We start from the raw sequence: 26083 nt of genomic DNA, 5'->3' as shown, positions 1-26083 counted from the left end.
CCCTCCCGCCCCCGGAGGCGGGACAAACCGGGCCACGTGGGAGCAAGGATTGGCTGGCTTTGGAGGTTAGGGTTGTCCGGCTTCTACTGTCACGTGGTCTGCGCTGTTTTCTTATCACGTGGCTGCTGCCCAGGTAAGAAGAGGCCTCTCTTCCTGGCTTTGGGGTTCTTTCTCCGCGTAACGTGTGGTCTCTGATATTCAACCCTCCTCCCAGCATAGGCTGCATGAGGCGGGGGCGGGCTCCCACATTCCTGCTCGGCGGAGGGGTGAGTGACCGGCCCCGCCCCTTCCGGTCCTCGAAGCTTTGCCCATGACCCGTACCCCAAAACCCAGATGTTGGCCTCCGAGGAGAGAGTGAAAACTGAGTATTTTGCCTTAAATTTTCCAAGCTTCTCTTGGTTTCAGGAATATTTTCCTTCGGGATGCAGAAGAGGGAGGGCCTGAGTGTTTATGCAAGCGAAGTGTTCCGGGGTGCAGTTTTGCTGGGGTGTTTATACGACCCCGAATCCACCCCCTGCCCTTAGGCCGCTCTGCTGCTGTCGCTGTTTTGGATGCCGACACTGCTGCCTGCAGCCTCTCGCCTTCTGTTGCTACCCCGAGCCCTGCTGTCCATGGCTTCAGGAAGTCCCCCGGCCCAGCCCTCGTCGGCCTCGGGCTCCGCCTATGTCCCCGGCTCGGTCTCTGCGGCCTTTGTCACCTGCCCCAACGAGAAGGTCGCCAAGGAGATCGCCAGGTGGGGACTTTAGTGTGAAGCGAGGAAAGGTGCTTATGAAGGGAGAGTTGGGGGAGCGCCTCCCGCTGCTTCCCGCCTGTCTCTGGGAATTTTTGCCAGTGCAAAAATCGGGTCATGGGGCCTTTAAACGGTGCTCTCTCTTCACCTTCAGGGCTGTGGTGGAGAAGCGCCTAGCAGCCTGCGTCAACCTTGTCCCTCAGATTACATCCATGTGAGTCAATTAGGGGTTGGAGGGTTAACCTAACTCAAAGGGCTGACTGGTAGTCTTTTACCTTGAGGGAAATCTTTGCTCCCACAACACTCTCTCCCTGACCTTTTCAGCTATGAGTGGAAAGGAAAGATTGAAGAGGACAGTGAAGTGCTGATGGTGAGAAATGTTTCCTACCTGACAAAAACTTAATTCCCTGACCATTTACTTTGACCCCTTATCCCTCATCCCAGATCCTGGAATCAAGTTCACCCCCTGATTCAGCCATGTTTATCTTCACCCCTCAGATGATCAAAACCCAAAGTTCCTTGGTTCCAGCTCTGACGGATTTTGTTCGGTGAGAACTTTGACGTGGGTAGAGGTGAGGGTGTAAACTGTGGGGTGAGCCTTCCTGGGCAGTCTGAGGGGATGGACTCCTTTGGGTAAGTCTTTGATCCCCTATCGTTTCCACAGGTCTGTGCACCCTTATGAAGTGGCTGAGGTGATTGCATTGCCTGTGGAGCAGGGGAACTCCCCGTACCTGCAGTGGGTGCGCCAGGTTACAGAGTCGGTTCCTGACTCCAGTACAGCCCCGCTGTGATGAACCTTTGTTCTTGCCATGGTTTCCCTCATAAATATCAACACTCCTACCTTGTGATGACTGGACTCTTAATAAATCCCGTTTTTAGTTCTCTCTTCCATTTTCTTTTTTCTTTGTCAAAAAGTGAATTTGGTTGGGAAGATCAGAAGTGCTTCTAGTCCTTTTCTTCTCGTTTTTTGGAATGACTCAGGGCTGCTTAGTTTGTTTATTTATCTTTATTTCAATGATACAGAGCCCAGGATCTGTTCTCCTCCCCTCCTCAGTCTCCGTCCCCAGGGGTTAAATAATTTTAAAAAATATTTAAAAAGCTGTAACAAAATAACATCAAAGGAAATGAGGGAATGGTTGGGGGGAAGGGTCAGGAACCGTGAAGGGAGTAGAGGAGAGTGAGCCTCTTCCCCAACCCCCAACCTGGATTCCAGCCTGGACAGTAGGGGGACATACCCCTCCTAGTGCCCCAGGTACATCCCAGCTGTAGGTGAGGTCAGAGGTCAGGGTATGAAAGTGCCGGTGTGTGTCAATGGGCAGTTGGGCAGAGGCAGGCTGTTCAGAAGATGCCCCCACCTCCCCACTCAACCAGGTACTGCACAGAGCCATCAGGCCGCACTCTCCGAGCAAGGACCCGGACAGGATCCCCACGGGACAGGTAACCGACCCCACCTCGGACTCCACCCCCAGCCCCAGGAGACAAACTACGGCACAGGGGAGAAGGGGGTGCTGAGCGTCTGGGAACACCTGGGGAGGGGGCTGGGACTGAGGAAGATGAGGCAGTCATCGAGTGGGGGGCACTTTTAGGGAGGTCTGTGGGGAAACCAATGTGAAGTTCCAGGGGTGACCTAGGTAAAGAAAGCAACTGTCAGTCCAGATGGAGATAAAGACTGACCAGAAACGGAGGCCGTGTGGGGATCAGAGGAACAACAACAAAAATGCTTAAGAGACCAAGGAGGTTAAGAGTACAGAGGTATCACAGGTAAAGGAGTAAAATCTCACCTGTCTGGGGGTTCACCATCCCCAGAGGTCCCTGCGGTGCTGGCAGAGGGGTGGAAGGAAGCGAACATCCGGATGGGACTGCTGGGTTGGGAAGGAAGAAAGTCAGGACCCAAAGCAGGGGAATAGGACCCTCTCCCCCTGGGAAGGGCAGAGCGCAAATACTATCCTCAAGGAACCCGGCTCTAGAATACTGGGGAGCAGACACTGGTCTCGAAGTCTCTAGGTAAAGAAGTGGGCAGCCAAAGGGGAGAGGGAAAAGAATATTGGGTGAGGAAATCCAGAAGCTTGTAGGCAACTGGAAGAGAGGTTCCAAGGGAGTGTGTCTGGTTGGAGGGAGGAGGCGCACTGACCTGGGCAGGCAGCGGGCATCTGTGGGCCGGAAGTTGTAGCCGCTGCTGCCCTGGTAACTCTGGTTAGGGCTGGAGGGTGGTGGAGACACTGAGGCCTAGAAGGAGCAAAGGACTGAGAGATCATCCTTGATTCCTTCCCACACCACCATCTGCCCACGGGTGCCCCTGCCCCTGTACCTGCAGTGCCCTTTGCAGACGAGCCCGCTCCCTCTGCTCCTGGGGCTCGGGCTGGTTGCGCACTGCTGAGGGTGGCCCCAGCTCCTCCATTTTCCCCTTCTGCCTCCTCCTCAGGGGCTCTGGCTCCGGCCTCCGGCGCTTCCCCAGGGGACGTGAGACCCCTCCCCCAGGGCCCTGCCCTGAAGGGAAGCTGTAAGAGGCCTCCTTATCCCCCCAGCCCCCTCCCGGACACCCCAGAGACCTCCCTGTCTCCATACATGCACCCTGAGAACTTCCCCATGCCCCCTGGACCAGTGACCTGGTGGGGGCTCCGTCTCCAGGAGGGGGCTCCACAGGGGGAGGGATCCGAGCATGGAGACCAAACAAGCATTTCCTCTTCTTAATCTCCCTCCCTGAAATGAAACTGGGATGAGGAGAGAAATGATACAGGGTCAGTGCTGGAGAAAAGGGACCCTCCTGTGCTGTCAGTCCTCAGAGGGCATCTTCCAGGTGGGCTGCAGCCCCTCCCTCTCAGGCTGCGTCTCCACATCTCCATCTCCTCCTGAGCCTCCCTCCGACTCACCGGTCCTTGTGGCTGTTGAGAGCGGAGAGGAGCTTGGAAGACCGTTCTCCCTTGGGGGTTTCTGAGAGCTGGGGGAGGGGATAGGAAATGGGGTCAGGAGAGCAGTGATTCCCTCCCCCATTTTTCCACATCTCCCTGGCCCACCCTGACCCCCAGAGGTTCACCACCCCTTACCTCTCCAAGGAGCAAACTGTCCCAATTCTCAGAGGTGAAGGGGAGGATCTCACGGTCAAAATCAAAGTATTTTTTCTTACAGCAAACACTGAGATGGTACAGGACAAGATGTGCCACATCCACCCTGGAGAAACACTGACTTGTCAAGGTGGTGGAAGCATTACAAGACAGGGGGCAGGCAGGGGTGTCCCCCAGGTAGGGGGCTGGGGCCTGTAAAGTGAAAAACTAGGGGGACGGAAAGAGGAGTGATGCTGAGGTCGTGCCCCATATCCAGCTCACCAGCGAAGCTGTAGCCTCCGGACCTTCTCAGGGCCCCCCCGACACACACAGCACTCAAACTCATAGAACCTGGACATAGACAAGAAGAAGAGAATACACCTTTTACAGGAAACTACACCTGCCCACGGGGGAGGGAGGGGTGTTCCGAGCAAGGATGGAGCTAACCGGTAAGCAAGGCTTCAGAGGTCAGGAAGACACCTGGTCTGGGATGGGGGGCAGAGCTCCTGGAGGGTCTGCCCAGGCTCACCTGTCCCCGTAAAGGAGGGGCTTGCTCAGACACTGGGTGCAGGCCTCATGGAACCACTGCAGGCAGCTCCGGCACTGCAGCATCTTCAGGTTCCACCTGAAGGGAAACGGGACCAGTGACCCCCAGACACGCCCTCCTTAACTGCCCCAAACCCTGCTCACCACTCTCCCGCCGCTTCAGCACTCCCGCCACCCTGCCAATTCTCCTTTGTTCCCACCCCCATCACTTGTTCCCTAACCCCCGCCCCTCACTACTCACTCCCCAGGGCCACCACAGTAACAGTAGCTCTGCTGCCGGTTGCTCAGATGCCCAGCGTCCCAGTCCAACCCCTTCAGTCCATACGGCAGGGAGAGCTTCATGCCCAGCATGGCCCGGGCATAGGGGCCCTTCTTCAGCGCACCCCCCCTCTGCAGGTGGAACAGACAGGTGGCCTCAGAGGTGGGGGAAGGAAGGGTTCAGGAGAGGCTGGGGGTGGGAGGTCCCACAGGAAGGGGCCCTTACCTTGGTGGCGATGGCAAAAACGCACTGGCGGCAGACCCAGGATGCGCCCTCTCCCTCTCCAGGGGCTGGGGCCCTTGGAACGTGGCAGTCCTGGTGATAAGCTAAATAATGAGAATATTGACAGTAGACCACTTATTGCATTGCATACCTGTGTGCGCTACGTATTGGGACAAAAGTCTTACCCCATCTCATTTTGTTCTTGACCATGGTCCTGCTGGGTGGGCGTATTACCTTTATTTTAAAAGCAGGTGAGGCAGCTGTGATTCTTAGAAGTTTAGGGACTTGCCCAAGGTCAAATGGTTAGAAAAAGCCGTACTGGAACTACCCTCTGCCTGCATTTGGGGCTTCCTTGATAGCTCAGTTGGTAAAGAACACCTGCAATGCAGGAGACCCCGGTTCGATTCCTGGGTCAGGAAGTTCCCCTGGAGAAGGGATAGGCTACCCACTCCAGTATTCGTGGGCTTCCCTTGTGGCTCAGCTAGTAAAGATTCCGCCTGCAATGTGGGGAACCTGGGTTTGATCCCTGGGTGGGGAAGATTCCCTGGAAAAGGGAAAGAGTACCCATTCTAGTATCCTGGCCTGGAGAATTCCACGGACTGTACGGTTCATGAGGTCACAAAGAGTCAGACACAACTGAGAGACTTTTGCTCATTCACACCCTCTGCCCGCAGAGCTCATACATCCTATCCCAAGGCCGCCTCTCCCTGTGCTGGAAGGGAGTGAGGTTACAGGCTTGTGGAGACTGGCCAGAGCAGTAGCTTGGGGACTCAGACCAGGACAGACAGTATCAGGACCAGTGCTGGAGGGAAGGGTCAGAGGCACCCTGGCAGACCTAGGGCAAGCTAGGCCATTCAGGTGTCCTGCCCTCTCACCCACCATGGCGACACTTCTCACAGCTGACCAGCCGGTTCCCAGGGACCACAGTCTCAGAGCGACATACACAGCAGAGGAGTTCCTCCCCAGGGAGCGCCGCTGTGAGAGAACAGAGTGTCAGAGGGCCTGGCCTCCAGCCCCTTTCTGTCCCCCATGCCAGGCTTGTTTTCCACTGGATCCAATCTCAGGCTTCTCACCAGGGCTAATGTCTTTCCATAGAACCAGAAACTGGGAATCATCCTCAAACTGAACCAGACACACCTCCCGAGCACTGTCCACCTGGAATGGGTGAGCACAGAAGATGGAACAGAAATCAGACTAGATAAGGGGAATGAGAAAATGTGACAGGTCAGAGGTCTTACCTTTTTGATGGTCCCCAAGTATAGCAGCCCATCTGTCCATCTGGCCAGCACATCTTGACCCTCCCAAAGTCGAGGCCGGGGGCCTGAGGTGGGAGCAGGGGAAGCTGGGTCCCAAAGTGGGGGGGCACCAGAGCGGCTCAGCCGGGGGGGCTGTGCCATTGCATCCTGGGGGGGCCTAGTTAGAGGTGAGACGGTAGGAGAAAGTTACGAATATTGAGGAACCAGCCCCCATTTTCTTTGCCTGTTTTTCTGTCAAAGACTTGAGCAGGTGTGCCCAACCTCCATTTCCCTGAGACACCTGGGTAGGAAACCCCTGGGCACCCCTTCCGGCCTTCCTGACTCCAGCTCTCCCAACAGTCATCACTGGTTCTTTTCTCCCCACCGTCCCCCCACCCCACCAACCTAGTTCTCTAGTTTCCCAGCTGCCAGAGTTCCCCTGGGACGTTGTATCCCGGCCTTGAGATTTTAGCAGAAACGATGGTTGCAGAGGCAAAGGTTGCCACTCAGTTTCTGCTGTCACCTTCTACCGCTGTTTACAGAGGGATTACAATTGGGGTGCTGTTTCCCAGAGATGTGTTTCGGGAGCTTTTTCTGGAGATGTTTTCGAGTGGAAAAGGTTGCCTCCTGGGCCCCCGTGTCTCATTCAGAACAATCATCTTGGTGCTAGGTTATGTCAGGTCACCCTCAAATTCGGGGCTCCCTGCCCCCGGGTTAGATAACTTCCCTGAGTGCCCCGGGAGGGGGGCGTGTCCCAGTCCGGGTCTCTTCTCCCCAGGACCGCGAGTCCGAGAGGGGACTTGAGTCGGCCCAGCCCGACCCGCCGCCCGGGCGGCGCGGCTCTCCCGCCCGCGCCCTGCGCGCCGACCCCCGGCTCCCTGCCCCCCCACGGGCGCCTCCCGCCGCCTCCTTACCAGTGACAGCTGGGGCCGCCGGGAGCCGGGCAGAGGCAGACGTGGGAGACTGAGGTGAAACCCCCGCGCGGGGAGGGCACGGCTGGGCGTCGGGGGGGCGTGCAGGCAGAGACCGGGGGGTCCCCAGGCCCAGCCCCTCCGTCCCGGCGGCTCTGGGGCGTATGACGCAGCAGCCAAAGCAGCGGCAGCGGCAGGAGGAGGCGGCGGGGGGAAGGAGGGGAGGGGAGGGGAGGGACAAACCGGCTCGGGGGGAGGGGGGAGGGAGGGGAGGGCCGGGGGGAAGGAGGAGCCGGGGGGGGCGGGCACCTCCTCACCCCACCTCCCTCACGGCCAGCGGGCCTGGAGGGCGCGGAGCGAGGGGAAGCGTCTCCGCGGATGGGGCGGGCGGGCTCTCGGACCCGGCGGGAGAGGGAATCCCCGCAGCCCCTTCCTCCGGAGGGAGGCCTGCCCTCGGGGCAGGAGGGAATCCCCCGCTAGGCCGCCGGCCGGGCCGCCGCCCCGCGCCACATCCGTTAACTGCCCCGGGCCCCGCAGGGTCACTCCGGGCCCCGCCCCGCGCTCTAGTTCACGACCCCGCCCTCCATTCACCCGTCCCATGGCCCCCGCCCCGCGGGCCCCGCCCCCTCCCGCCTTTGCCCCGGCCCCGCCCTCCCCGGAGCTAGTTGCCCCAACCCCCGCCCACTGTCGCCGCGCCTCTGCGCACGCGCGACCCCTCCCGCGCGCGCGGCACCTGGGAAGACCCAGCCCTCCTCTGACGGGGCGGCGGCCCTCGGCGGTTGGCGCGAGGGAGTTAGCCCATGCGCCCCGCCCCGCGCGGCCAAGGCGGGTGCACCGACTAGGAGAGCTCGGACCGAGGCGGTGACGCCGCCGAGAGCCAGCCAATGGCGGCGGGCGGAGCTAGCCCCGGCGGTTCGAAAGGGAAGGAAGAGAAAGAGCGGGAGGAGAGAGCCCGCAGCTTGTGGGCGGGCGCGCCGGCCCCACCCCGGACTCGGGCTCCCACCTTCCCGCACTCACCGAGTTCCTGCCCCGGGCGAGGGTGGCCTGTGGCGGAGGAAGCGGAACTAGTGACTGAAGACCTGGTGCGCACACCCCCCAGAAAGTGGATAGGGACGGGAGAGGGGCAGGGGGCTACCCTGACTCTGGAGTGACCCGTTAGAAAAGCTGAAGCCCTGTCCCCGTGAAACAGACGTCTGGCAGAATGGAAGAGCCACAGCTCCCATCTTCATGGATATGACAAATATCCCCCTTATTGGACAACCGCTAATAAAACCTTTATTTAAAAACAACAAAAAAATTCTCTTCTTTATTTGATAGGCCCAGGTATCAGCGTCCACTCCCAATAAAGCACACCCACCCACTCCCACCCCGCCGTGTGTCTCACACATACACACACACAATCTAGATCCATCTTCATTTCTTGTTGGCCTGGGCAGTGCCAATAACACACTGGTTCACCTGCGGGCAGGGGATTTAGACAAACAGGATAAAAAATTTTCAGAGCAACCAAAAGAACAGTTTCCCCAAAACCACCTCTGAACCCTCAGTGTTAGGGCTGCCCTTAGAGTCCTGAAATAAGGGCTCTGAAAGCAGGTTCAGGCTGGTCCCAGTTCTCCCGCGCCCACTGGGCACACTAGATCTGGAAGAGGAGGAAAGGCCAGAGAAGGGACAGAAGCCCCTCACAGGAGCAGAGAGAGCACTTCTCCTCGACACCCCTAAAGCCCTCCCATGACTAGTGCTCAATAAGCTAGATAACACGTCAACATAAACATAGGAACCAAAGTTCCTTAGAAAATTAATGATCTTCAGTCTATGGCAGGAAATGTACAAGATGAAAATGTACAAGGAGAAAGGACTACTGGGAACTTGTCTAAAGGGCACAGGAGCCAAGTTGGAGCTTCCACTGGCCAAAGGCGGGCAATTTGGCATCAGAAAGAATGATTTCAAAGGGTATATATCAAAAGTACAGATAAGATGTTACCTCCTGGATAAAAACTCACTGGTCACCTTTGGAAGTTGCCAGGATACCAACTTGGAAATTGATGAAGAATATAGCATTTATCCCATCTTACCTATATGGACTGAATTTCAGAATAACCAAATAGATGACAAGGGAGAGTTCTCAAGAATTGTGATTAATAAATGTAGAACAGCTGAGAAAATTAGAAAATCACCATTTTAAAACTCCCTAATGATGGACGTGAGTTTGAGTGAACTCCGGGAGTTGGTGATGGACAGGGAGGCCTGGCGTGCTGCAATTCACGGGGTCGAAAAGAGTCGGACACGACTGAGCGACTGAACTGAATAATAGATCTAGGGCTCCCATGGTGGCTCAGTGGCAAAGAACTGCCTGCCAATGCAGGAGAGGTGGGATCAATCACTGAATCGGGAAGATCTCCTGAGAAGGACATGGCAACCCACTTCAATATTCTTGTCTGGAAAATCCCATGGACAGAGGAGCCAGGTGGACTACAGAGTTGGACATGACTTAGTGACTGAACAACAACAAACAATAGATCTAGACAGCATCGCTGATAAAATCATTAGGGGGGAAAGTTGAAGGGAGTTTCTAAATGGATAGATTGGGCTGACAATACCCAAGTGCAATGATCAATTTTTATATCATTAAAGGTGAAACAACTAGCAGGAGGGGGAAAAAATGGAACAACTCAATACTAGGTGCTTCCTGATATGATGCAATAAAATGTATCATGCCATTTTCTTGCTAAGAAATTTGAATCTGATTCAAATCAAGCCTCCAAACCTAATTACAAGAAAACAAAAATTGTGGAGGAAAGAGGAAGCAACCAGCCAAAATATAGAATATGATATGTTCTATAGGACAAATCACCCCACTTCAACAAATAAATGTGGGGGTGAGACTATTACAGATTAAAAGAAACTCAAAAGACCATTTCAACTAAAAAGGGTGGTCCTTGCTTTGATCCTGAATGGAACAAATCTTAATGTATAAAAGGCATTTGAGACAATCAGGGAAAATTTAATATAAACTGGGTATTAGAGGATATCAAAGAGTTCATGTTTTTGGGTATTAATGATGTTGGTAGAATTTTAACTGAACTTGTAAGGTAGCAAGGGAAATCCTGATTAAAGCAGAAGACCACGGCAGGGCGCTAAGGTGGTCGATTACTTCCACAGCAGCAAGAGTGCAGAAGAACATCTGCAATCTGAGGCCCTGAGCAAAGCCAGAAAGTATCTCAAGGCTATATCCTCAAGAAAATGAATTATCAGAGGACTCCATTACTCTCCAAGGCAGTCTGTAAAGAAACTTCCTGACTTAACTCTTGTGGAGGGAGCTTAAATTTCTTAGAGAATTCATAGCCTGAACACAGCTGACCCTTGTGGGGACTGGAGCCTGAATTCATGCTGTGTATTTGGAATAGCCTGAAAAACCTGTATGTCTTTGATCCAGGAATCCCATTTCAAACAATCTCTCTCTGGATAGTTAGATGTAACCAAGCAAATATAGAATGATATGTATAAGGTTAGTCAACATAGGCTTGTTTGTACTAGCAAAAGGGTGGAAAGAATCCAAGTGTCCAGTAGAGGGAACTGGTGGATAAACTTTGGTGCATCCACACAGTGGAGTCCTAGAAATGTAAAAATAATGGGATGATCTCTGTGTGCTGGTGGGGAATCATCCTGGGGCTGTCTGATTTTCTTCTTTTCCCCCACTCTCCCTGGCCACCGCCCTGTCCTTAAGGTTGTCTTGTTAATCAAAAACAAAAAAAAAGGCAGGACAACATATAATACATGAGAGAGAGGGGAAGAGATGTCTTCTGTAAGAAAGAGGGAATCCCACGCATATTGCTTGTATTTGCAAAAAGAAACACTGAGAAGAGAAGTAAAAGGATAAAGGATGAGAACGACTACTAGGAGAGGGAGAACGCGGTGGGCGGGGCAGAGGCTAAAGCTCACTTGTATACAGCTTTCTACGTAGGTTTGACCTTTCAACCACCTAGTTTTAAAACCTTAATTCACACCCCCCCCAGAAGTCAATAGTTAAATGCCTGGCAAATGTACATCCTTTCAGGATGCACGTGCCACTGGCCCCAAGGACCAGGGTGCAGAAGTCTACAGTCAGCAGGAAGCCTGACGGGGACGGGGCTGCTAGTGACCGCACCTTGGAGGCGAAGCGTAGGGAGTTGAGGGACTCGGAGACGTTCTCTTCTAGGGGAGAAATGTTCACAAACATGAGCCTGTGGACAGAGGAGAGGGGGGGCAAACCCCAGAATCAGTGTCCAGGTCTCCAGTACGTCGCTGCCCCCACCCTGACCCTGACACAGTGGCTCCCAGCCCACCCCTTCTGCTCACATCTTGGCACTGCCACCCAGAGAGTTCTGCAGCAGGTAGGTGAGCTTGCTGTTCCGGTAAGGCACATGGGACTCCTACAGGATAGAGGGACAGGCAATTAGGACAGGGCTGGGGACAGCCAGCCTCAGCTGCTTCCCAGGGCCCACCTGCCCCCACCCCCATTCCTACCTTGTTGCTCAAGGCCATGATGACCAGCCCCAGCGTGGACAGGCTGCTGTTAATGGCCTGTGTTTCCCGAAGGCGTTCCCGCTCCCCAGGGCCGAGTGCTAAGCCGGGGTCTAGCCGCTCACTCCCAGCCAAGTCCACCAGGCTGAGGGGGGCCGCACACTGCAGGCCTCGGCTAGCGTGCTCCCCAGAGATCTGCAGCTGGAACACGCTGTGACTACGCGACGAGCGCTCATTCTGGGCTGTGCGGGCCACAGCGCGGTTCTGGCGGGCTAGATGGAGCAGGGCTTCCACCTGGGGCAGCAAGAGGTGCAGTCAGGCAGTGGTGAGCACGTAGCCAGGTCAGGCATGCATGGTCGCTTCAGTCTAGTCCGACCCTTTGCAACCTGTGGACTGTAGCCTGCCAGGCTCCTCTGTCCATGGGATTCTCCAGGCAAGAACACTGGAGTGGGTTGCCATGCCCTCCTCCATGGGATCTTCCCAGCCCAAGGATCAAACCCCCGTATCCTATATCTTCTGCACTGCAGGCAGATTCTTTACCCACTGAACCACTTGGGAACCCACAGGTCAGATATGGCAATAAGCAAGACCCAGCACCTGCCTTCTTGGTGCTTTTTTTCTAGCCAGTGAAAGACTAAATAATTAAAATACACAGTGTATCTGAGAGTATCAAGGAATTAAAAATAGAAAAGCAGTGTGCGATGGTGAGGGTTTCAATTTTAGAAAGGATAACCAGCAGTAATTTCCTGACCGTCTGGTGGTTAGGACTCAGAGCTTTCACTGCCAGGGCACAGGTTCAATCCCTGGTTGGGGAACTGAGATCCCATAAGTCATGCAGTGCAGCCAAAATTAAAAAAAAAAAAAGATGGTCAGGGATGGCCTCAACACCTTAAAATCTTTAAGGTGGTGAGGGAGCAATCTAACCCTGCTGGGAAAGGAACGTAAGACCACATGTCAGGCAATGGAGAGGAGGTACAAAGCCCTGATTCAAGGGTGTGATGAGCAGGCTGAGGAAAAGTCCAGAGGCCAGTAAGGGTGTCGTGAACCTAACAAGCAGCATGGGCGGAGATGAGACCGAGCTCACCGTGCGGGGCCCAGGGTCACCTGCGTATGAGGCACGCCACTGCTCTCCACGCCTTGGTTCCATGAAGGTGGATGCACCTCACAGCCCGCCAGCCAAAGCCAAACATCCGATCTACCGTCGCCACTCGCCCTTCCTCATCCTGGCCCGCTCCCCCACCTGTGTCCTGTGTCGCTCTGCCTGCGCCCCAGCCCTCCAACCCCATGTCCAGGCCTAGTGGCCCTCAGCGCTTACCTCCCTCTCACAGGAGACCGGAACATAGCGCGCGTTGGTGACAGTGAGCTCCTCGCTGCCTGGCCCTGCCCGGCGAATCTCACACTCACCCCCCTGGCCCTTCCGGGTCCCAGTGGCCAGCAGGTCTCGGACAGTCTCGTTGTAGATCTCTACGTAACTTGCCACAAAGCTGTAGGTCCAGCCCTGGCCACTTAGCTCCTGGGCCACAGAAAAGAGGTGTCGCAGGGCACGAGGGATCAGCCCCTCCATCTGGGGGTCTCCCCCAGGCCCACCCTCCATGGTGAAGGTCTTGCCACTGCCTGTCTGGCCATAAGCAAAGATGCACACTGGATAGCCATCCAGGGCTGACTGGACAAGCATGGAAATCTCCTCAAACACTTCATCCTGTCCACTCCCTGGTGGGAACACCCGGTCAAAGGAGAACTCATGGCGGGTAGGGCCAGCTGGCGCCCCACTCAGGGTCCCACGCCGCTCGTCAGACCGCGAGAGGCTGAGGCGGGTTGGAGGGTCAGAGGGTCCACAGGGGCCAGAGGGAAACTGGAGGAAGCCAGGGGATGGGGTGGACTCCCCTGGAAGGACGGGGCGGACCCGGCAGAACACACGGATGTTGCCTTTGAGTTCCTGCAGCTGGTTGTGTAACCGCCTGCGCTCCATCTCGAGCCCGTGGAGACGGTCTTCCCGCTCAGCCAGTATGGCCTCCCGGGCTGCAGCCTCCTGGCGCAGAGATGCCACCTCTTCCTGGCTGTCCGACAGAGAAGCTTCTGAGGTCTGCAGCCTCCGCTGTCCAGAACAGAACATACATGCATGGTGAGACGCTGCAACCAAGAGTAAGAAGTTTCACGATAGGACTGGGGGTGAGAGGTAGGCTGGCCCCTGACCCCAAGGACTTCAGAGTCTGGTAAAGAAGAGATAAGTGAATGTAAATCGTAGTATTAGAATAAGGAGTACATGGAGCACCAGAAAGGGCACAAGGACGAGGATATCTAGGCTGACACCCCAAAGCGTGGGAGTAAACCAAGAAAGGATGGGGTGCAGAGAGAATATTCCACAAAGAGGGATGTGCACACGCCAAATGCCCTGAATTGAGAATCGAGTCATTTGACAGACTGCAAGTAACTCATTCTTAGCTGGTGCTCACCAAGGAGCCAAATGGATGACAAGCAGGAGAGAGAATGCATGGGGACCTTTATCAGTGAAGACAGACAGAAAGAAAAGAGGTGGAAAAGTAGAGGAGACGCAGATGGGAGAGGGGTGGGTTATGGCAACAGAATGGGATGAAGTGGGGCAGGAAACAAGACAGTCAGAAGTGCGCAGAGCGGGGGCGAGCAGTGAGCAGGGTGGGGGACGGTGCTGCTGGACAGAGGCGCTCAGGACTTCAAAGCCCCAAGCGACTTCTGGGCCACCTAGAGAGAAGGGTGGCGTTAGACGAGAAGCCAGCCCTCACCTCCTGCTCTCCCAGCCGGGCAGCCAGTCCCCTGCGCTCCTCCTGCAATCTCAGCTGTTCCTTCTGGAGCTCTTGCACTAAGCCCTCCTGCGTGCCCAGCCGCTCTTCCAGCTCCAGGACACGGGCACTCAGGTTCCCCAGCTCCCGCTGGCCCTGCTCAGCCTGGGCCCGCACCCTGGTCAACTCCTCTTCCAGGGTCTTACGCTCTGCCCCCAGGGCCAAGGCCTGTTGCTGGGCCTCCTGGAGCTGGTCCCGCAGCTGTTGGTTCTCCTGGTCCAGCACCTGCTTCCTCTCACGGTAGCATTTCAGCTCTGCATTGAGGTCACATAACTGCCCCTTTAAGTCCCAGGCCGGACGTTTGGGTTTCTTCCCTCCCACCATGGGAGGTGCGGCTGTCGCTAAGATGGACACAGAGAAGACAAACGTCAGGGCAGCCCCAGTTCTGTCTCCCTCCTCCCTCCTCGCCTTAGGGCTCCACACCTGAGGCTCCGGCTCCTCCTTCAGGCAGGGGAAGGACCAAAAGGACTTTTCTGGGCACACCTCCTCTCCCCAGCCCAGCCTCTCACCCAAGATCTTATTTGTTACCTACTTCCAGGCTTCTGGACGGGAACAACAGGACCTGGCTTCTGAGTCTTCAGCACTAGAGAACCAGGAAGGTGGCATCAGGGGTGATAACACCAGAGTCCCTCCACCTCTACCCACCTCCCTTCACCCCCAACCCCTTCTCAGCCCTGGCTCTCACACACTATTATTACCTGGGGCAACAGCCGTGGAACATCGGGGTGCTGGCTTCCTGGGAGCTTTGGGCACTGTTGGGAGACAGGGGAGAGGAAAAGCAGAGTCATGACTCGCAAGGATGGGAGTGCGTCCAAAGACAGAGGAGTTGCTTTTTAAGAAGATTATAAATAAGATAACCTTCCTCTTCCTCTAAATCTGACCAACTCCTAAAGATATCCTTCCTAGGACCAACATGCCAAGAAACAAGCTGGACCAAGACAAGCGAAAAGAGCAGGGCGGGGGGTGGTGAACGACGTGTGAAGTATGTTAGAATGTGTGTAAAACACACTGGGGAGCATGCCCATATCTGCTTGCAGACCCACGGAGCACCCCTGGCAGGATTCGCAGCTGCCCCCAGGGAGGGGGCTGGCTGGCTGGGGAACAGAGGCAGGAGGGAGGCTCTCACTGCATAAGAACTCCTGTGCCTTTGGGACTTTGAAACCCGTGAAGCGTGTTACCTATTCAAAATCAGCTACGACTGAAAGAAAAGACAAAGACAGACGTGAGCTCAAGAGAGCTGTGGACCGGCTCTCTCTCCAGCCCTGTAGCCCACCTGCGGTCTGGCCTTGTGTCTGTGGCGCGGAGCTGAGGGCTGCTGCTCTGGGGTGGGTCGTGGTCACTCTGGTGCCCAGGCCTCGTGTTCTTTTCTGGGGAAAGACAAGGGTTGGGTGGGGTCCACAGCTCCATCCGTGATGGTTTCACACACACATCCATGGATCTCCAAACCCAGCTCACCTTCTCCGGCTCCAAGGCCTCCTCCATCTGGTCAGGCCCCCTCTTCAGCCTGCGTCCCGAGAGAGGCAGCCGGGAAGCAGCCTTAGCCAGGGGTCTCTTCAGCTCTACGTTCCCCTTCACTTCCAACAACGGGGACCTCTGCTGGGAAGAGAGAGGCCCTTCAGAGCACACCCCGAGGCCCAATGTCCCAGAGTTCCCCTTTATGGCCCCTGAGCCTGACTGTCAACATCATCTCCAACACGCATTAAGTCAGTACCCCTGGGGCCACACCCTGGGGCTCTCAGATGAAGTGCCAGCCAAAAACCACGGAGGGAGGTGGGACATGACACAGTCCCTAAGGGACAGGACGGACAGACACATGCTGGACTTCAGCTAACTTTAAGGGGAGGACCTAAACAAGCAGTGAAGGAACCCTCCTTTTGGAAGGCAAAAACTCGGCCTGCACATGGCATGGCTGAGAAACCGATAAACTCTTTAGTGAGAGCTGAGAATCATAAACAAGGGAGTGACTTAGAAAATAGACCAGGCTGAGGCTGGGTGGGAGGAGTAGGTAACATTTATTAGGAACAGTTTCAAACGTTTTACTGTATCAACTGACTTAAACCTCACAGCAGCCCACCCAGGAGATGCTATTATTAGCCCCATCTTGCAGATGAGAGAAGGAAGGCTCTGGGAAGTAAAAGAGCTGGTCTAAGGTCATTGATGAATAAAAGGCAGAGCTGGGGTTAGAAGCCAGACAGTCTGGTTCTGGAGGCTGTGTGTTTAACCACTGGACCACACCGTCTCATAGGGCACTGATGCCACATTAAGGAGTTTAGGTTTGGGCCCTGCATGCATGGAGAGTCAGATACAGTTTCTGATAAGGCATGTGAAAAAATATACACAAGAGGTTGTTATAAATAATAATAATGAGGTGGAAGTAGGCTGACTGGCAAGGGGAAGATAAGAAAGTAGCAGCATGACCAGTTTGGAGAGTACCAAGGACAGGGATGCAGTGGGGGTAAGGGAAAGGAAGAGCCTCTCCTCTGAGCAGCCCAGCTCAGGGTCTGGGGATCGTGCCCAACCTCTGCTTACTCCTGCCTTGGGAGACCAACCATCCTGGTTCGCCAAGGACTGAGGGGTTTCTTGGGACACAGGACTCTCAGTGCTAAAACCAGGTCACTCCTATGCAAACTGGGACACGTGGTCACCCTTCTCCTATCCCCTCAGGAAAGCACCACGGATAGATCAATTTCTGATTTTCACTATGGATAACTATTAATTCCAAGGCCAGTTTCTCTCTGCCCTTCAGTTTCCTTCATTCATTCAATATTTACAAAATACCTATTCAGTTCAGTTCAGTCGCTCAGTCGTGTCGGACTCTGAGACCCCATGAATCACAGCATGCCAGGCCTCCCTGTGCATCACCAACTCCCGGAGTTCACCCAGACTCATATCCATTGAGTCAGTGATGCCATCCAGCCATCTCATCCTCTGCCGTCCCCTTCTCCTCCTGCCCCCAATCCCTCCCAGCATCAGAGTCTTTTCCAATGAGTCAACTCTTCGCATGAGGTGGCCAAAGTACTGGAGTTTCAGCTTTAGCATCATTCCTTTCAAAGAACACCCAGGGGTGATCTCCTTTAGAATGGACTGGTTGGATCTCCTTGCAGTCCAAGGGACTCTCAAGAGTCTTCTCCAACACCACAGTTCAAAAGCATCAATTCTTCGGCACTCAGCCTTCTTCACAGTCCAACTCTCAAATCCATACATGACCACTGGAAAAACCACAGCCTTGACTAGATGGACCTTTGTTGGCAAAGTAATGTCTCTGCTTTTCAATATGCTATCTAGGTTGGTCCTAACTTTTCTTCCAAGGAGAAGTGTCTTTTAATTTCATGGCTGCAGTCACCATCTGCAGTGATTTTGGAGCCCCCAAAATTAAAGTCTGACACTGTTTCCCCATCTATTTCCCATGAAGTGATGGGACCAGATGCCATGATCTTCGTTTTCTGAATGCTGAGCTTTAAGTCAACTTTTTCACTCTCACTTTCATCAATTTTTAGTTCCTCTTCACTTTCTGCCATAAGGGTAGTGTCATCTGCATATCTGAGGTTATTGATATTAAAATGCCTATTACATGCCAGGAAATGATCTGGATTCTGGAGTAACAGTGGTCCCTGTCCTCAGGATGGCCACAGGAAGGTAGGCAAGTAAAACATAAAGAGATGGTTAAATCTTACTAAGTGCTATCAGAAAAGGACCCCAAAGGAGGGAGTGGGCATCCAGTTTAGATGGGGAGAGAGCGTTAGACACAATCCTACAAAGTATTTTTAGGCTGAGCCTTGAGGATGAGAAAGAGTTGGCTTGATGGGCTTGGGCCAAGGAGGAGCATTCCAGGCAGAAAGCAAGGAGAGGGATGTGCAAAGAACGACAGATTATTCTTTTCAGCTGAACACAGGGATGTGCAGAGAAAGTGGGGAGAGGAGGGTAGAGGCAGGAGGGAAAGACTGCAGCAGCTGGGATGCCAGCATGGAGTCTGGGGTCTACTGAAAGCAAGAGGACTCTGACATTTTTAGTCAGGAGAACAGTATGATTCAATTTGTACTGAAAAAGTGAACTGTGGACTTCCCTGGTGGTCCAGTGGTTAAGATTCCGTGCTGCCACTGCAGGGGGCTCAGGTTCGATCCCTGGTCAGGGAACTATGATGCTGCATACTGCACAGTGCAGCCAAAGAATAAAAACATTAAAAAGGTTTAGGGGCTTCCCTGGTGGCTCAGTAGTGAAGAGCCCGCCTGCCAGTGTGCAGGACACAGGTTCCATCCCTGGTCTGGCAGCTATTGAGCCTGCGCTCTAGAGCCCGAGCTCCACAAGAGAAGCCACCACAATGAGAGCCCACACAGCAACCAGAGAGTGGCCCCCACACACCACTCGAGAAAAAACCCGAGCAGCAACAAAGACCCAGCATGGCCAAAAATAAATAAATAAACACAATTATACAAAAAAAGATAAACTAAGGCATATTTTTAAAGTTTTTTTTTTTTTTTTTTAAAGCAAACCGTGTCCAGTGCAAAGAATGAATGGAAATAGAAGATGAGGGTTATCACAGCAGAGGGATGGCATCATTCCCTCATCCATCCATTCATCATGGGTCTGTCCTACTAGGTTTGTTGAACGATGCTCTGGACCAGATGCTGTTGTAGGCCCTGGGGCAAGAGTAACAAATGTAAAGTCCCTGCCTGCCCATAGCTTACTTTCCAGGGCAGTCTTTCCAAACTGGAGTACAAGAGAAAGCTCTACAGAAAATGAACTGTCCCCACTCCAGTATTCTTGCCTGGAAATCCCATGGACAGAGGAACCTGGTGGGCTACAGTCCAAGGGGTTGCAAAGAGTCGGACACGACTAAGTAACTTCACTTTCACTTTCAAGAAATAAATAAATGTATTTGTTGAAAAAAAAAAAACAAAGAAAGAAAATGAACTGTCTTCTCAATTCTCCCAAGAATGTAAACAGCTATCACCATTCTAACAGCTCAAGAGAAAAGTTAATTCATTAGATACAAAGATGCCTGAGGGCATTAGAGCTTACTTCCCCAGAACTCAGTAGAGAGGGGATATTCTAAGAGTCTGAGGGCTAAGCAGAGGTAGCATGGGGCCGGGGAGCAGAGGGCAGGCAATGAAGGAGACCAAGTCTGGCTGACTCTAAGAAGCCTGCCCTGCTTCCCAAGATCACAGGAGGAAAAGCTGTGTTTGTTTTTCAGTAAAACTTCTCGTTTTTAAATATTGTTGATTCACATGCAGTTGTGGGAAGTAACACGAAGAGATCTGAGAGTACATGAAGGCTAATTTTTAAGAAATGCTAAGTTGAACTTCAGGGAAGTGAGGCTGAACTACTTGTGATACAAAGAGGTTCAGGGATGCTCACAGAGAAAACTCTGAAACAATCTGATATCCTGTTTTTTTGTTTTTGTTTGAAGTTTATTGGTTTATTATCTTTCCTTACATTAGACTGTGAGCATCACAAGAATATGTCTGCTCTGTTTACAGCTACAGAACCAGAGTGTCTAGCACAATGTCTGCTGTACGGTAGGACTCAATACAGTTTTAAAGGAATGAAATTAGATAGCCACCAGCAGTGAAAGTGAAAGTGGCTCAGTCGTGTCCAATTCTCTGTGACCCCATGGAGTATATAGTCCGTGGAATTCTCTAGGCCAGAATACTTGAGTGGGTAGCCTTTCCCTTCTCCAGGGGATCTTCCCAACCCAGGGATCTAACCCAGGTCTCCCGCATCGCAGGCGGATTCTTTACCAGCGGAGCCACAACAGAAGCCCAAGAATACTGGAGTGGGTAGCCTATCCCTTCTCCAGCGGATCTTCCTGACCCAGGAATCGAATCAGGGTCTCCTGCAATGCAGGTGGATTCTTACCAACTGAGCTATGAGGGAAGCCCATCTACCAGCAGAGATTCAAACTACTGGCTCATATACAAATAAAAACGAAAAAAAAAAAAAGAGGTTGCATTCTTTTTTTCCTGCCACTTGCAGAATTTTGCACAAAAAATACTGATTTTAATTTTTAATTAAATGTAACATGAAAATTAAATTTTTCTTTTCAGTATTTCAAAGTCAAACATTCAATTTCTTAATCAGCCGTGCCCATTGTTCTCCCTATGCTAATATAGTGGATCACCGAAAGACCTATCTCCTGGGAATTTGTGTGGGTTCAGAAAATGTGTTCAAAGGTTTGTTTACTCAGGACAACTCCAAAGAGCACAGTATTTAATTTTCTCCCATCTATAAAGCTGCACAGGACAACTCCCAACTTTCCACATAAGCTCCTTCCATAACATCACCTTCCATAACATAAAAGCAGATTTTCATTGACCCCTCCTATACCACTTCCCAGGTTCGGAGATGGGCACCCTACTGCTAACTTATCCATGTGCACATCTGCTCCCACCCCTCATCCACTCAAGAAGAGCACCCAGTCAATCCTTCCTTCTCTGCACCATCACTTCCCCTTTCTCCCGGATCCTTCCAGTCAGTATACAACACATGCTGTTACTGCTTCCGACCAAAAAGAGTTTTTCTCTCCTAAACCCTATCAGGATTTCAATCCCACCATTCCACCAAAACTGCTCTCAAGGCCACAAGTCACCCTGTGTTGATCAGTCCCTCTTACTAAGTTCACTTAGCTCCTGGGAGACCATCCTCTCCTGGTTTCCTACCTCTCTGGTAGATCCTCTTCATCTCCCCAAATTTTAACAGCGGTCTTTCTAATCTCTGTGTTCTAGGCCACTCCTATGGCTTTGCATACTCATATGCTGCCACCGCCCAAACTTACTTTGACTTTACACCTTCAGCCCAGACTGACTCTGAAGTCATACTGCCTTCTCAATGTCACCACTTGGAATCCTAGTAAACAGGCCAAACTCTGACCGCCTGACATCTAATCCTTTCAACCTTGCAGCTTCCTCCATCTGTTGATATAACTCCCTCTTTCAGCTGCTCAAGCAAATACATCTAAAGTCCTCTCATTCTCTTATATACCACAAAGTCCAATGTCAGCAAATGTGGCCAACTCTATCATCCAAATAGATCCAGAATCGGACCACTTGTTAGCACTTCCCCTGCCACTCCCATGACTCAAATCGCCATCATCTCTCACCTGGATTATCACACTCCACTGGTTCTCAGCTAGGGATGACTTCATCCCCAGGAGATGTGTGACAGTGTCTGGAGACACTTTGACTGGCATGGTTAGGTGGGGGTTGCAACTGTCACCTAATGGGTAGAAGCCAGGAATGCTGCTAATCAGCCAATGAATAGGACAGCCCTCAACCCCCAATAAAATGTCAATAATGTTGAAAGCTGAGAAAACCTGCCCCATTCCTAACAGCTCTCCTTGTTTCTATCCTTGCTCCTTTACAGGCTAATCTCAATGCAGCTGCTAGAATGGTCCTCTTAAAATGTAAGACAGATCTTGTCTCTCTTTGCTTAAAACCATCCAGTGATTCACCACCTCACTCAGAGAAAAAAACCAAAGTCTTCACAGTGGCCTGTGCAAGAAGTCTGTTATCTGACTTCCCTTACCATAACATTCCCTCTTGCTCATTTCAATCCGGCTTTGCTATACAACTCTAGGGACTTTGCTCTAGGGGATTCCCTCTGCCTGGAATGATCTTAATAACCCCTTGCCTGTTTCCCTCACTTCCTCCAAGTCTTGATTCACCTCTCACCTTCTGCATTGGGAGCTTACTAAGACCACCCAGCTTACTAAGACTTGCCAGCTAGCTTCCCCTCTTCCCCTCCTAATCTGCTCAAACTTTTCCTTTTCTGGATAGCCCTTAAAACCTTAACAGCATTAGACGATTTACTTATCATATATTGTCTGTCTCCCCAAAGAATGGCAGCTCCATGACGACAGGGATCTCTGCTGCCTCCCAAGCACATCGTTAGGTGCCTGGTAAATATGTGATGAATAAATATGAGACGGCTTCTATTCTTTTTCATTGTCACAACACACTGCTCCACTGTCTGGCTGGCAGGATACAAAAACTATCTCTTTGTAGCAACTTGACTTTGGGTAAATCTGAATGCCAAACACTAGTAAACAGAGGATTCTGGCAGGAGCCCTTTTCTGGCACCAGACGTCAATCCACTCTGTCACAAACACACTTCTCTCCGCAGGAGGGAAGAGGCTGCAGGAGGTCCTGGGGTGCCGCAGGGTACTGATGAGAGAAGACATTAAGTTAACCAGTCCCACTGAGCAGAGATCTCTGCAAAACCTGGGGAAGGAGAGATAATGCAAAGTCCTCAGTTCAGAGTAGTACTCCATCCCTCTTCCCTTCCGATGCCCCCAAGCGGCTGCAAAAAGGAGAGAAAGGACACGAAAAGGCATTAGCAAGGATTCGGCTTCAGTCACCGTTTCCCCAGGGCCATCTCGGAACTCACACTGAATGAACGGGAGGGAACGTGTTCAGACAAGCCTGAGGATTCGAAACGGGAAATCCTGGATACATGAAAGTGAGGAAGGGTGCGGGGGCTCCCTGAAGCTGCAAGAAGGCAGGCCGACGTGCCCCTGCCCTCCGGGGCCGCTGCCTGCCTTCTCCGCTCTCCACTCCGCATCCCTCCCACGGAGCGGATCTGGGCCCCGCCGGCCGGACCGAGGCCTCCGGCCGGTCAGCGCTGAGGGGTGCGGCAGCCGGCTGTCGTCCCCGCGCCGCCCGCCACTCACCTGCGGCTCCATGTCCGGCTCGGGGCCACGCACGCCGGGCAAGCGCGGTGAAGAGGACACCGAGCCGGGGCTCTGGGGACCCGCGTTCTCTCGCGCGCTCGCGACACAGGGTACGCGCGCTCCGGGTCCCTGCGTTGCGGGCCCCTGCGCTGCCACACCCGCCACTTTTGAATTTCAACGGCCGCCACCCGGGCTCACCTCGCTCGGCCCGCTGGGGCCAATCGTCGCCGTCGCCACAACCCACGGCCAATCGCAGCGCCCGCCGCCTCCCGAGGCCACACCCCGCCTGGCCGCCACCGCCTCCCTCCTTCTCCCCCCTCCCGCCGCGGCAGGAGACTGAGCCCCACTTCCGGCACCCTTCTTCTTCCCTCACCCCACCCCTCCTTCAGCGGGAGGCGCGCGGCGCTTCCGCTCGGCTCCCGGCCACCGCTCGCAGCGTCAGAAATGGCCGGGAACGCGCCGCCCGAGCGTAACTCGTGTGGGGGCGGGGACGCCGGCTCCGAGGAGGCGCGCCTGCGCAGAAGTACCTGTGCGGGGCGCGGGACCGGACTAGCGCCTCCTAACGGTGGCGGCAGTAGGAAACGCGTTCGCGAGCCAAAAACTGGACCAGTGGGGTTGCGGCTGTTGCGCGACGTCCCCGCGCTGCTGAGAACTGATCCCCGAAGCTGGATCCCGCTTGCTGTTGTCAGAGTGAATGATTCTGCTCATTTCCCCGGTCTCTTTGGCGTTTCTCACCACATTTCAGGACCTTGAGTACTGCTGGCCGCTGCATGGAAGCTCGACGGTGGGGATTCGAGGTACAGAGGAAGGGGATTTTTCTCTGCGGTCACCCTTTACGCCTTACCTCCTCTGTGTACCTGGGCGCTGTTACTGGTGCTGGAGAACTGACTTGAGTGTTTCCGAGGCTAGAACGCACGGAGGATTTACTGCTTCCGTTTATGGAATATTTTAATGCTTTTCAGATAAATGGCTCCATTTACTGGGCTCTTAATATGTGTCAGGAGAAGGCAATGGCGACCCACTCCAGTACTCCTGCCTGGAAAATCCCATGGACCGAGGAGCCTGGTAGGCTGCAGTCCCTGGGGTCGCTGAGGGTCGGACACGGCTGAGCGACTTCACTTTCACTTTTCACTTACATGCATTGGAGAAGGAAATGGCAACCCACTCCAGTGTTCTTGCCTGGAGAATCCCATGGACGGGGGAGCCTGGTGGGCTGCCGTCTATGGGGTTGCACAGAGTCGGACACGACTGAAGTGACTTAGCAGTAGCAGTAATATGTGTCAAGTGCTTTCCATTTCTTATCCGCAAACCAGAAAAAGGAGACAGGTTCAGAAAGGTTAAGTTAACAAGTGCACAAGTAAGGAACCACACTGCTGATTGGAAGTGTGATTGAATCTAGATTCCACTAGCTTCAAAATGCAAGGTATATCGGTTATCTCACAATACTTCTAATATTCTTAGTAACAGCAACAACCCCTGACCTGTGAATAATTTGTAGAGTGTTTCTACCACCCCCTAGTCACCAACCAATCCTGGGGGTAGGCAGGGCAGGGATTTTATTTATTAGACTGAAAGCGGATTCTTAAGGGTTTTGTCTTATGCATAATTGGAGACACAGTTCAGTTCATTCCCCTTGTTGTGTCTGACTCTTTGCGACCCCATGGACTGCAACAGCCAGGCTTCCCTGTCCATCACCAACTCCCAGAGCTTACCCCAACTCATGTCCATCGAGTGGGTGATGCCATCCAACCATCTTATCCTCTGTCGTCCCCTTCTCCTCCCACCTTCAATCTTTCCCAGCACCAGTCTTTTCCATTGAGTCAGTTCTTCGCATCAGGTGACCAAAGTATTGGAGTTTCCACTTCAGCATCACTCCTCCCAATGAATATTCAGGACTAATTTCCTTTAGGATGGACTGGTTGGATCTCCTTGCAGTCCAAGGGACTCTCAAGAGTCTTCTCCAACACCACAGTTCAAAAGCAATTCTTTAGCACTCAGCTTTCTTTAGAGTCCAACTCTTATATCCATACATGACTACTGGAAAAACCATAGCTTTTGACTAGATGGACCTTTGTTGGCAAAGTAATGTCTCTGCTTTTTAATATGCTGTCTAGGTTGGTCATAGCTTTTCTTCCAAGGATCAAGTGTCTTTTAATTTCATGGCTGCAGCCACCATATGCAGTGATTTTGGAGCCCAAAAAAATAAAGTCTCTCACTGTTTCCATTGTTTCCCCATCTATTTCCCATGAAGTAATGGGACCAGATGCCATGATTTTAGTTGTCCAAATGTTAAGTTTTAAGCCAGGTTTTTCACTCTCCTCTTTCACTTTCATCAAGAGGCTCTTTAGTTCTTCTTCACTTTCTGCCATAAGGGTGGTGTCACCTGCATATCTGAGGTTATTGATATTTCTCCTGGCAATCTTGATTCCAGCTTGTGCTTCATCCAGCCCAGCGTTTTGCTTGATGTACTCTGCATATGAGTTAAATAAACAGGGTGACAATATACAGCCTTGACGTACTCCTTTCTCAATTTGGAACCAGTCTGTTGTTCCATGTCCAGCTCTAACTGTTCTTGCCTTGAGAATCCCATAAACAGTATGAAAAGGCAATTGGAGACACACCAAACTGGAATTCAAGCCACCTATCTTCTAATTCAGTGCTTTGACTGGAATTCAAACTTGTGCTTGTGGAGGGGAGCAGACTGTGTGGAAACACAGTGCCTCAAAAACCCTGTCAACATCCCCCAACCTTTGAAATCCTAGGAAACCTACAAGGAGAAGGAGCCTGAAGAGTGAGCAGTGATGAAGGAAACCAGAAAAAACCAACAGTGGATAGGTAAAGAGGATAGGATGCCTGATGAACTATGGACTGAGATTCGTGACATTGTACAGGATACAGGGATCAAGACCATCCCCAAGAAAAGCAAATGCAAAAAAGTAAAGTGGCTGTCTGAGGAGCCCTTACAAATAGCTGTGAAAATAAGAGAAGTGAAAAACAAAGGAGAAAAGGAAAGATATACCCATCTGAATGCAGAGTTCCAAAGAATAGCAAGGAGAGATAAGAAAGCCTTCCACAGTGATCAGTGCAAAGAAATAGAGGAAAACAATAGAGCGGGAAAGACTAGAGATCTCTTCAAGAAAATTAGAGATACCAAGGGA

The 26083-nt window shown here is 52.7% G+C and overlaps 3 protein-coding genes across 9 annotated transcripts; 1 reads left to right on the top strand and 2 right to left on the bottom strand.

The window, feature by feature from the left end:
* Nucleotides 1-20: 20 nt before the first annotated feature.
* On the top strand, nucleotides 21-1616 carry CUTA (cutA divalent cation tolerance homolog). Of its 3 annotated transcripts, XM_019985242.2 has the most exons (7): nucleotides 47-133; nucleotides 215-266; nucleotides 525-733; nucleotides 885-944; nucleotides 1055-1100; nucleotides 1229-1278; nucleotides 1395-1616. In XM_019985242.2, exons 2-7 carry the CDS (start codon nucleotides 225-227, stop codon nucleotides 1519-1521), a joined length of 534 nt encoding a protein of 177 aa, XP_019840801.1. In that variant the 5' UTR covers nucleotides 47-133; nucleotides 215-224; the 3' UTR covers nucleotides 1522-1616. The 3 variants fall into 3 exon arrangements, with proteins under 3 accessions (XP_019840802.1, XP_019840801.1, XP_019840803.1); XM_019985243.2 differs by lacking the exon at nucleotides 215-266 and having other exon boundaries at nucleotides 21-133; XM_019985244.2 differs by lacking the exon at nucleotides 47-133 and having other exon boundaries at nucleotides 250-365.
* Nucleotides 1617-1721: 105 nt separating this feature from the next.
* Nucleotides 1722-7480, bottom strand: PHF1 (PHD finger protein 1). 3 transcript variants are annotated; one of them, XM_019985233.2, is made up of 15 exons: nucleotides 6948-7195; nucleotides 6037-6211; nucleotides 5872-5953; nucleotides 5678-5773; nucleotides 4802-4902; nucleotides 4559-4707; nucleotides 4301-4396; nucleotides 4054-4122; nucleotides 3775-3898; nucleotides 3601-3668; nucleotides 3337-3441; nucleotides 3039-3228; nucleotides 2862-2956; nucleotides 2512-2592; nucleotides 1722-2357 (listed from the first exon to the last, which is right to left on the bottom strand). In XM_019985233.2, the coding sequence occupies exons 2-15, from the start codon at nucleotides 6193-6195 to the stop codon at nucleotides 2069-2071; spliced, it is 1704 nt and encodes a 567-aa protein (XP_019840792.1). In that variant the 5' UTR covers nucleotides 6196-6211; nucleotides 6948-7195; the 3' UTR covers nucleotides 1722-2068. The 3 variants fall into 3 exon arrangements, with proteins under 3 accessions (XP_019840792.1, XP_019840791.1, XP_019840790.1); XM_019985232.2 differs by having other exon boundaries at nucleotides 2512-2589; nucleotides 3039-3441; nucleotides 6948-7480; XM_019985231.2 differs by having other exon boundaries at nucleotides 3039-3441; nucleotides 6948-7202.
* A 136-nt stretch (nucleotides 7481-7616) lies between these two features.
* Nucleotides 7617-23101, bottom strand: KIFC1 (kinesin family member C1). Of its 3 annotated transcripts, none has more exons than XM_019985227.2 (11): nucleotides 22926-23096; nucleotides 15716-15856; nucleotides 15534-15627; nucleotides 14959-15012; nucleotides 14793-14843; nucleotides 14204-14601; nucleotides 12760-13539; nucleotides 11448-11738; nucleotides 11280-11353; nucleotides 11089-11164; nucleotides 7617-8402 (listed from the first exon to the last, which is right to left on the bottom strand). In XM_019985227.2, exons 1-11 carry the CDS (start codon nucleotides 22935-22937, stop codon nucleotides 8358-8360), a joined length of 2016 nt encoding a protein of 671 aa, XP_019840786.2. In that variant the 5' UTR covers nucleotides 22938-23096; the 3' UTR covers nucleotides 7617-8357. The 3 variants fall into 3 exon arrangements, with proteins under 3 accessions (XP_019840786.2, XP_019840787.2, XP_070633932.1); XM_019985228.2 differs by having other exon boundaries at nucleotides 7618-8402; nucleotides 15716-15853; nucleotides 22926-23101; XM_070777831.1 differs by lacking the exon at nucleotides 22926-23096 and adding an exon at nucleotides 20917-22828 and having other exon boundaries at nucleotides 7619-8402.
* Nucleotides 23102-26083: the final 2982 nt, after the last annotated feature.

This window comes from Bos indicus, chromosome 23 (assembly GCF_029378745.1).
Source record: "Bos indicus isolate NIAB-ARS_2022 breed Sahiwal x Tharparkar chromosome 23, NIAB-ARS_B.indTharparkar_mat_pri_1.0, whole genome shotgun sequence".
Taxonomy (NCBI): Eukaryota; Metazoa; Chordata; class Mammalia; order Artiodactyla; family Bovidae; genus Bos; species Bos indicus.
This window is presented reverse-complemented; position numbering and strand designations above follow the sequence as displayed.